General features: G+C 40.3%; 1 protein-coding gene and 1 pseudogene across 1 annotated transcript; one reads left to right on the top strand and one right to left on the bottom strand.

Annotated features, from left to right (window-relative positions):
* The first annotated feature begins 261 nt into the window (after positions 1–261).
* Positions 262–1,340, top strand: LOC116599210 (heterogeneous nuclear ribonucleoprotein A1-like). Its single transcript, XM_032358961.1, has one exon. It carries the CDS (start codon positions 322–324, stop codon positions 1,282–1,284), a length of 963 nt encoding a protein of 320 aa, XP_032214852.1. The 5' UTR covers positions 262–321; the 3' UTR covers positions 1,285–1,340.
* A 757-nt stretch (positions 1,341–2,097) lies between these two features.
* Positions 2,098–3,268, bottom strand: LOC116599209 (annotated as a pseudogene).
* Between the last annotated feature and the right edge of the window lie 7,728 nt (positions 3,269–10,996).

The following is a 10,996-nucleotide window of genomic DNA, read 5'->3' as shown; positions in this document are numbered from 1 at the left end:
AAAAAATTTCCCCTATGTGGAAATAATGCAAAACATTTATTTTCTATATCAGACAAGAACACAGCTAAGTAATCCAAGTCTACTGCAGCATTATAAAAATCATCCCTTCACCACAGTGTAAGATTTAAATGCATCTGCACAAGGGTGCACACTATATAAAAGGAGTAAGGCTGTTGCTGCCCTGCCAAGCACTTCCGGTCCCTACCCAGGTCCGACTGTAATACTTGTGGTCCCATGGGTTCTATCAAAATAAACTGTGTTGTTTCTGCCTGTGGACGCCGCCGAGTAAGCATCGTTAAAGTCTCCCCTCCCACCGCCGTCATGTCTAAGTCAGAGTCTCCCAAAGAGCCTGAACAGCTGCGAAAGCTCTTCATCGGAGGTCTGAGCTTTGAAACAACCGATGAGAGTCTGAGGAGCCATTTTGAGCAATGGGGAACACTTACGGACTGTGTGGTAATGAGAGATCAGAACACCAAGCGCTCCAGAGGCTTTGGGTTTGTCACCTATGCCACTGTGGAGGAGGTGGATGCAGCCATGAATGCAAGGCCACACAAGGTGGATGGAAGAGTTGTGGAACCAAAGAGGGCTGTCTCAAGAGAAGATTCTCAAAGACCTGGTGCCCACTTAACTGTGAAAAATATTTTTGTTGGTGGCATTAAAGAAGACACTGAAGAACATCATCTAAGAGATTATTTCAAACAGTATGGGAAAATCGAAGTGATTGAGATCATGACTGACCGAGGCAGTGGCAAAAAGAGGGGTTTTGCTTTTGTAACATTTGATGACCATGATTCTGTAGACAAGATTGTCATTCAAAAATACCATACTGTGAATGGCCACAACTGTGAAGTAAGGAAAGCGCTCTCTAAGCAAGAGATGGCTAGTGCTTCATCCAGCCAAAGAGGTCGAAGTGGTTCTGGAAACTTTGGTGGTGGTCGTGGAGGTGGTTTTGGTGGGAATGACAACTTTGGTCGCAGAGGAAACTTCAGTGGTAGAGGTGGCTTTGGTGGCAGTCGAGGTGGTGGTGGATATGGTGGCAGTGGGGATGGCTATAACGGATTTGGTAATGATGGAAGCAACTATGGAGGTGGCGGAAGCTATAATGATTTTGGCAATTGCAACAATCAATCCTCAAATTTTGGACCCATGAAAGGAGGCAATTTTGGAGGCAGAAGCTCTGGCCCTTATGGTGGTGGAGGCCAATACTTCGCCAAACCACAAAACCAAGGTGGCTATGGTGGTTCCAGCAGCAGCAGCAGCTATGGCAGTGGCAGAAGGTTTTAATTACTGCCAGGAAACAAAGCTTAGCAGGAGAGGAGAGCCAGAGAAGTGACAGGGAAGCTACAGGTTACAACAGATTTGTGAACTCAGCCAAGCACAGTGGTGGCAGGGCCTAGCTGCTACAAAGAAGACATGTTTTAGACAATACTCATGTGTATGGGCAAAAAAACTCGAGGACTGTATTTGTGACTAATTGTATAACAGGTTATTTTAGATTCTGTTCTGTGGAAAGTGTAAAGCATTCCAACAAAGGGTTTTAATGTAGATTTTTTTTTTCTTTGCACCCATGCTGTTGATTGCTCAATGTAATAGTCTGATCATGACACTGAATAAATGTGTCTTTAAAAAAATAAATAAATAAATAAATAAAATAAACTGTGTTTAAAAAATAAAGCATTTAAAAAGACAAGTCAAAATGCCTCAGAAACCGCATCTCTAACTCAAACTTCATCTATTTTAATGTATTATTTGCCTCCCACTAATAAACCTTTATTTCACTCATTATAACTGAGCAATGAATCTTCCACACTGAAATATCTTCCTTGCCCAGTTAATCCAAAGGAAAAAAACTGAAATGATTAGTAAAGAAAAATGTAGGGACTAACACTCCCTTTTAATATGTCTTTAAATATTTTTAAGGTTTAAAAAGTGTTTAAAGTTTGTAGTTCCTAGTAGGAAAATATTATCTGAATGAATACCCTAATGGCAAAGCATTGTAGAATGTTTCAGTTGCATGGGGAGCAGAGGGGTAGGGATTCTCTTCACAGCACCCCAGCTTTCTTCATGAGAAGGTCGGAGGTACACTGGTTTGTATTATTGCGACATCCATTAGGTGATCGAAGTTGCTTTTCCTTCAGCAAGGGCTTTATTTGTCAGAAGGGCATTATGCTTGACCTCCAAATTTGGCTGACAATTTACTGATGAGATTCATAACCTTTGGGTTGCTCTGATATTTTGCCATATTCGCTGGGTTCTAGGCCACATCCTGGAAGGCCACCATAACTTCTGGATCCTGCATGGCTGCAAGAACTTCCGGATCACTAAGAATTTCATTGAGCCCAGGCATTCCTGCCATTCCAGACATCCCTCCAGGAAAATTACCAGGCATTCCCCCAGGAAAGCCACCTGGGAAAGAGCTATACTGAGCTCCTGATTGTCGTCTGGCTTCTTCCTTCCTCTGGGCTCTCTCATGTTCTTCCCGAGCCTTCTTAACCCTTTCTATTCTTTCTTTGATCTCTCGCTCTTCAGGTTTTCGCTCATATTTTCTCCGATGTTCAGCAATTTTCTGGGCCCTTGGTTGAACTTCTTTCAGCATTGCGCTAGCATCTTCATCATAATCCAGTTTACAAGCAAGGGCAAGATCATGTGCTCCTTCTTCTCAATGGCCCAGAAGTCTATGTGCTTTCCCGCGCCACTTATAAGGCTGAGCTGAATCAGGATTTATTTCAATAGCTCTGTCACAGTCTCGAATGGCAGCATTTGGCTTCTGTAATTTGATGAAGACACTGGCTCTCTTGGCATACAGAATGGCCAAGCGAGGATTTAGTTTGATGGCATCTGTGAACAAGTCAATGGCTTTCTGTAGTTCACCATCATTTAGGGCATCAATGGCAGCCACTTTTTTATCATTTGCCTGATCCATCATTTCCTCGGTTATCTCTACATTTTCATCTCCCATTTCTTAAGGGGCATCGGTATCTGGTTCAATCACACCTTCACTGTCAATTTCTAGATCACTCTCCTCACTTGATGGTTCATCCGTCTTTATGTTTTCCTCTGCCTTCTTACTATCTGGTTTTTATTCCTTGATTCTGTCTTCTGATTTAGTTTTATGAGTGGCAGGTGGTATCTTACCCCCCATGCTCTCCACCCACTCCTGCAGGAAACGCATTTCCTCGGTGTGCAGAACGCTCAGATCCTGCTTACACATTTTCACGAAAGCCCGAAGCTCACTCACTTTGTGGGGGTCCATTGTCCAGAGGCAGTGGCAGGCGGCAGGCGCAGCTGAGGTTGTGACCCGATTCCAGGTGCGGGTACTAGCTCAGCGTGATTGTGTGGAAGGGCTGAACGCACCTCTTGATACAATAGTTTCATTTTGGGAAACTTATTCTAAAGGGGAGAAATGTGTGAGATGATGTGTGATATGTGAAATGACACATGTACAAAGGTATTTATTGGATGATTTTTGTTGTAAGGAAAGATTGAAAACTGATAAAATATGCATCATTAAATACAGTGCCCACAAAGCTGCCCTGAGAATAAGGACACTCTTTTTAAAAAGATTTTATTTATTTGAGGGAGAGAGAGAGAGCACCAGTGGGCAGAGGGACAGTGGGAGAAGGAGAAGCAGACTTCCTGCTGAGCAGGGAGCCCCACAATGAGCCAAAGTCAGACATTTAACTGACTGAGCCACCCACACAAAAGGATCTCCTAGAAGAATTAGCGGAAAAGCAAGATGCAAATCCGTGTTTATCCATTCCTCTTAAGTTTAAAAATGAAACATGAGAATATTTTCACTTTCTTACATTTCATATACAAAGAATATCTCTGGAAAGATACACAAAAAATTAACAATAGTAGTTACCTATCAGGAGAGTGTGGGAATGGAACAGACCGGACAGAAAGGAAACTCTGTTGGTTAATTTAAAACAATTTTTTAGCCATGTGAATGGATTACATATTCTTTTTTAAAAAGATTTATTTATTTATTTATTTATTTATGAGAGAGAGAGAGAGAGCAAGCTTAACTGACTGAGCCACCTGGGCACCCCAGGCTTTTACTTTCTTGAATTCCATCTGTTCCTCTTTATTGTGTGTTTTCAGGCAAGTAGTTCCACCTCATATACCTCAGTTATCTCAACTGTAAACTGGGGATACTAGCAATACCTAGTAGTATAGGGTTATTATTATAAGAATTAAATGAGATAATGTTTATAAAGAGTCTAGCATGGTACTTGGATATAGTGCTCAGTAGATATCTATCTCCATAAAGAGACAGATTTCCTAGATCAGGTGAGTTGTTTGTGCTGGTCCAGAATATAAAAACAAATCCTGTCTTTTAGATTTCATCCTGTTGTATGATACTACAGTCATTAAGTGCACACACTGTTGGGAAAATAAAGATGTTCCATGTTGGAAGAACAAAGATGAATAAACAGTAGTTGCCACTTTCAGAAGGCTTACTGTTAAAAAGATGCACTGTTTGCCTTGTGGGGTTTAACTGGGAGAGAAATTTTATAACATGAGGAGGGGTCCAGCTGTTTGTTGGAGCCTGAAAGGTGAAAAGTTTAAGATTCACAGAAATGATGGAATCAGGATTCTTTTTTTCTTACCATTTTACTAAGATATAATTGATATATGACAATGTATTCGTTTTGGGGTGCCTGGGTGGCTCAGTCATTAAGCGGCTGCTTTCAGCTCAGGTCATGATCCCAGGGTCCTGGGATTGAGCCCCACACTGGCTCCCTGCTCAGCGGGAAGCCTACTTCTCCCTCTCCCACTCCCCCTGCTTGTGTTCCCTCTCTTGCTGTGTCTCTCTCTGTCAAATAAATACAAAAAAACAAAAAAAACTTTAAGAAAATATTCCTTTAAAAAAACCCATCATATTAGTTTTAAGTGTACAACATAAACAGTATTCTGCTTAATAACATTTTAGCATATCTTCCAGGTCGTATAGCTATTAGAATTTCCATGATGTGCTGCCACAATAATGTGTTGTACAAGGAAGAATGGAAAGAAGAAAAGGGAAGGGAAGGAAAAGAGAAGGAGGGAGGAAAGAGAGATATGATATGCCAGAGGACAGAGCACTTCTGACCTGTGAGGACTGATAAACTGTAGCATTTCTAAACCATTTTGTCTGGGCATCTTCTAAGACTTTTTTTTTTTATCTTTCTCTTGGTCCTGAACTGTACATAATTAAATCTAGATGGCTAAAAATCTAATCCGCTAGTCCTAGCTGCATTCAATGTAGCCAGTAAAGACAATGAAATGGATCATGATTATTTAGGTGTAAGAGTATCACTCTCTGAATATACATCCTCAAAGAAAAATAATCAAGAAAAAAATATTTTAGCTTTAAAAATGTTTATATCCTTTGACTTAGTAAAAATCTATCTAAATGAGAGAATCCCAAATATGCAAAGACTTACTGACAAAATATATACCAAAACATTATTTATAATGGTTGAAAATTGGTAACAACCTAAAGATGTGACAATAGAAGATCTATTAATTATGGCACTTCAACTGGATGGGCTATTATGTAGCCATTTTTTTAAAAAATGATATTTCTGAATAATTTATAAGCCCCTAGAAAAGCACTTACATACACTGCTATTAAAAATGCAGGACATAGGGGCGCCTGGGTGGCTCAGTGGGTTGGGCCGCTGCCTTCGGCTCGGGTCATGATCTCAGGGTCCTAGGATCGAGTCCCACATCGGGCTCTCTGCTCAGCAGGGAGCCTGCTTCCCTCTCTCTCTCTCTGCCTGCCTCTCCATCTACTTGTGGTTTCTCTCTGTCAAATAAAATAAAATAAAAATCTTAAAAAAAATGCAGGACATAAAACTGGATATACAATATGGTCACAACAACAACAAAAAAATAATTCAGGCTGAAGAAAAAGATGAGAAGGAAATAGACCCAGATATTAACAGGGTTCTCTTTTATTGTGAGAATGAGAGAGGGTTGGGATTACTGTCCCACCTTGTTTCCACATTTTTGTTATTTTTTTCCAACTTTTTGATAATGAGCACACTGTATATTTTCCTCTAGCTGCTTCTTCATCCATTCTTATTACCCTTATGTAACTGTGAGAGCCCTTTGCAGTAGCACCCTCAAGAAGCTGTGTTGTGAAGGAATGAGCGTCACACTAAAGAAATGGAGGCCAGAACTCACCATCCAAAGAAATCAAGTAGGATGCACCCAAAGCTAATTACTGTCAGGCATGTTTTCACGTGAAATTTTGGTTTGCTTAGAATTTTTTTAAGTTAATGGAATTCCAACTCCCAGAGGGCATTGGAAGGGAAGTCCCTGGACAACAACTATATAGCAGGCTTAGAAAACAACATGTCTAGACTGGAGGTATGTGAAGACAGCTCTCCAGGTGAAGCATCTCTAGGAAGACATGGAGATCATGAATCATGTGATATGCTGAACACTATAAAAGCCTATAAAAAGAAGATGTTGGATATATGGGGAGAATTAGCAATAGATATATAAAAAATTGAGGAAATTTAATAAGAGGCAATTATTAAATCTGGAAAAGGCAAAAAAACAGAAGGAAACATGATATATGTACAATATACACTTGGTAGTAAATTATACTTAGTCATATTGAATTAACTAAATATCTTTACATAATTATATTGGGAGAATGGGAACCATGGAAGAAAAGAATGGTTTAACAATGCTAAATCTGTGCCTGCCACTGACTACAAAATTATAACGACTGAGACAATAATAAAAAATAACAATACTAGCATATTAATTAGGACTATGGTCTCAAGGACCAGAAGAACAACTAAAAAGAGTTGAAAAAAATCTGTTCTCTGGAGAGAAGGATTGGCGGGCAGTGGGGGATGGGATGGGGATGAGGGCCTGTAACCCTTTTAGAAATGCATTATTTGACTTTTTAATCTCATGCAGCCATTTTTTTTTCTTTTTTTTTTAAGATTTTATTTATTTATTTGACAGAGAGAGAGATCACAAGTAGGCAGAGAGGCAGGCGGTGGGGGGGAGGGGGGGAAGCAGGCTCCCCTCGGAGCAAAGAGCCCGATGCAGGGTTCAATCCCAGAACTCTAAGATCATGACCTGAGCCCAAGGCAGTGGCTTAACCCACTGAGCCACCCAGGCACCCCTCATGCAGCCATTATAAAAAAGTTTTACTTTGATTTTTTTTTTTAATTAACCACACCAAAAAAAAAAAAAAAAAAAAAAGAATAAACACCTAACTTTACAGAAAAAAGAAATCAACCACAAAATCACAATGCAGTATGATGGCTACTATAAAATAAACAAAAACAAGACCAGAAAATAACAAGTTTTGATGAGGAGAAGTTGGAAACTTTGTGTACTGTTGGTAGGAATGTAAAATGGCCCCACCTCTAAGGAAAACAGTATTGTGGTACATCAAAAAAATTTAAAGTGGAATTACCTTATGATCCAGTGATTCCACTTCTGGATATGTAACCCAAAGAACTGAAGAACACAGTATCAAAGGAATTTGTATACTCATATTCATAGAAGCATTATTCACAATAGCCAATGGCGGAAGCAACCCAAATGTCCATCAATAGGAGACTCTGCTTAAAAAGGAAAGAAATTCTAAAAAAAAAAAAAAAAAAAAAAAAAAGGAAAGAAACTCTAACATATACTACAATATAGATGACTCTTAAGTACATTATACTAAGTAAAATAAGCCAGTCACAAAAAGATAAACACCGTATAACTCTACTTCTAAGAGAGTACCTAGAGTGATCAAATTCCTGGAGACAGAAATTAGAAGGGTGGTTGCCAGGGGATGGGGGACGGCAGAAGGATTGGGAGCTGTTGATGAATGGACATAGAATTTCAGTTTTGCCAGGTAAAAAGAGTTCTAGAGATTGTTTGCATAACAATGTTAGCTCACTTAATGTAAGTAATGTTGAATGTACTTAATGCCACTGAGCTATACACTTAAAATGATTAAGATGATAAATTTCACATTAAGTGTATTTCACCACAATTAGAAAGCTTTCTTAAGTTAACCAAAGTAGTTGGAATTTAAACTGCATGTGATTTTTTTTAATTTAAATTCAATTAGCCAACTTATAGTACACCATTAGTTTCAGATGTAGTGTTCAATAATGTATCAGTTGCATGTTAACACCCAGTGCTCATCCCATCACATGCTCTCCTTAATGCCCATCACCCAGTTACCCCATGCCCTCACTCTCCTCCTCTCCAGCAGCCCTCAGTTTGTTTCCTATAGTTAAGAGTCTCTCATATAAGGGGCGCCTGGGTGGCTCAGTGGGTTAAGCCGCTGCCTTCGGCTCAGGTCATGATCTCAGGGTCCTGGGATCGAGTCCCGCGTCGGGCTCTCTGCTCAGCGGGGGGCTTGCTTCCCTTCCTCTCTCTCTGCCTGCCTCTCTGCCTACTTGTGATCTCTCTCTGTCAAATAAATAAATAAAATCTTTAAATAAAAAGAGTCTCTCATATAATTTTAATCCATGCTCTACTGCTACTCTCATGTGGAGTTTAATACAGGTATCCCTGCTTTTCAAAAATTCACATTAGGACACTTTACTTTAAATAAAGATCTACATTAGCACCTGTTTCACTAACTGAAAGAAATCCAAAGAGGATTTTTACTTTTATGAAAAAAGGGTGAAAAGCAAAAATAGTGTTCAGCATTTGTTTTGCAGTGAGCCCTTACAGAGGCAGCACACCCCCAATAGTGAGAGTGGCATCACCAGGCTCCTTCTCTGGGAAGTACACTTAGCATTCTCCATATCAAGTTGCCATAGCTCTGAACTGTGTCTGTGAGTGTCTGTCCTCTATCTCAATTTATTTTGTGTATCTATTAGCAAGATGTACCCTAATATATCAGAAAAGCTTAAGAGAGGCTAAGGGGTCTGGGAATGCTCAAAAATGTCTCCATATAAATTAACTGTAATTGCTTCTTCCTTTGTGCTGTTTTAACCTATGAAAGATTTCATGGAAATGCTCTCCTTTAGGATAGCAAAGGAAACCTGTTAGCTTTGGCTGAGCTCTGCAATGTAACTGTGCATATTACGATATCAGGAAATGATAAAATCACATAGCCCAAGGGAATTTAATATATTTTTCCCTTGAAGATTAAGTGACGAATGGGGTGCCTGGGTGACTCAGTCAGTTAAGCATCTACCTTTGGCTCAGGTCATAATCCCAGGGTCCTGGGATCCAGACCCACAGCAGGCTCCCTGCTCAAAGAAGTCTGCTGCTCCTTCTCCTTCCCACTCATGGTCTCTCTCACTATCTCTGTCTCTCTCTCTCAAATAAATAAATAAGATCTTTAAAAAAAAGATTAAGTGACGAATACAGCTTACAACATCTGACCAAATTCAGAGTATAAAAGGAGGAAGTTCTGGTGGTCCTTAAGTGCAAACTGGAGCCATGACAATAAACCCTAGAACCTGGCTTGGCATCAAGCTAAAATCAACGCCAAAATAAGTGAAGTGTATATTCAATATTCATTCAACAAATGATAACTGAGCATTGATTATGTGCCAGGCACTGTGCTGGAGAAATGAAATTACTTTTTAACTCAAGAGCTAATCTCAGGAGCAGAAAGGAAATGAGTCAGGAAGAGCAGGATCTGAGTGCCCATGGGGTACCAGACACCATTCCTGTTGTACATACATTACCTCCATTAAGCTGCCCACCATGAAGGGTTTTCATTAGATGTTAAACTGTAAGCCAGTTACTTTATGAAGTAACCATCCTGAATTCCTATGTCAATATAAAATGGACTTGTCTAATATTAAAGATATATAGCTAAGTATACCCCATCTTCCTTTCTTTTTTTTTTTTTTTAAGATTTTATTTATTTATTTGCCAGAGAGAGAGAGCACAAGCAAGGGGAGCAGCAGGCAGAAGGAGAAGCAGGTTTCCCACTGAGCAGGGAGCCCATGCGTGACTCCATCCCAGGACCCTGGGATCATGACCTGAGTCAAAGGCAGACACTTAACCAACTGAGCCACCCAGGTGTCCCTATGCCCATCTTTCAAACCACACTTACTCTTACCTTTCTAGTTGATACATTCTGCTTTGATAACTTTTCTTTGCAATCCCCCCTCCCAGTTCCTCTGGAGCTCCCATGCCCCATTGTTCTCATGGTTTTTTTTATTCCTGCCTTAAAGTTTTCTGAGTGTCCTTTCCACATTCCCAGTGGATTGCAGAGGTCAGAGGTTGGTGTGTTCACTGTAAGTCACATAGAGTGACTAATTGTTTCAGTTTACCCAGCACTGAAGGTGTTCTCTGGTTGTAATTCAGTTTTAAAACCAAGAAAGTCAGGGTGCCTGGGTGTCTCGGTTGGGTTAAACATCAGCCTTCAGCTCTGGTCATGATCCCAAGTTCCTGGGATTGAGCCCCACGTTGGCTCCCTGCTCAGCAGAGAGCCTGCTTCTCCCTCTCCCTCTGACTGCTGCTCCCCCTGCTTGTCCTTTCTCTCAAATAAATAAATAAAATAAAATAAGTAGTAAAACCAAGAAAGTGGGGTGCCTGGGTGGCTCAGTGGGTTAAAGCCTCTGCCTTCAGCTCAGGTCATGATCCCAGGGTCCTGGAATCGAGCCCCGTATCAGGCTCTCTGCTCAGCAGGGAGCCTGCTTCCCTTCCTCTCTTTGCCGGCTGCTCTGCCTACTTATGATCTCTGTCAAATAAGTAAATAAAATTAAAACAAAAACAAAAACAAAAACAAGAAAGAACTCTAGAAGCTCAGTATTACTAGTTTAAGTCCCATTTCCTAGAAACCCCCTTAATGCTGAGACTGGTCATCCTAACTCAGCTTTGTCTTCTCATTGTCTATCTTGATCTTGTGTGTATGTGTGAATATATTTTTATATACTCAAGGGCTCAGCTGATCGAGAAAGCTACTTGATTAAAAAGGCAAGGAAAAATGACTAGCACTCAAGTCTTTAATGACTTACTGGGACAGTATAAGCAAGAGGCTGAAAGCAGAAAAAGTTGTGACTCCCTCCTG

Source organism: Mustela erminea, chromosome 9 (genome assembly GCF_009829155.1).
Source record: "Mustela erminea isolate mMusErm1 chromosome 9, mMusErm1.Pri, whole genome shotgun sequence".
Taxonomy (NCBI): domain Eukaryota; kingdom Metazoa; phylum Chordata; class Mammalia; order Carnivora; family Mustelidae; genus Mustela; species Mustela erminea.
This window is presented reverse-complemented; position numbering and strand designations above follow the sequence as displayed.

Excerpts from the sequence above, each read along its gene's own strand:
- LOC116599210 (XM_032358961.1), top strand. The coding sequence starts at position 322 with ATGTCTAAGTCAGAGTCTCCCAAAGAGCCTGAACAGCTGCGAAAGCTC.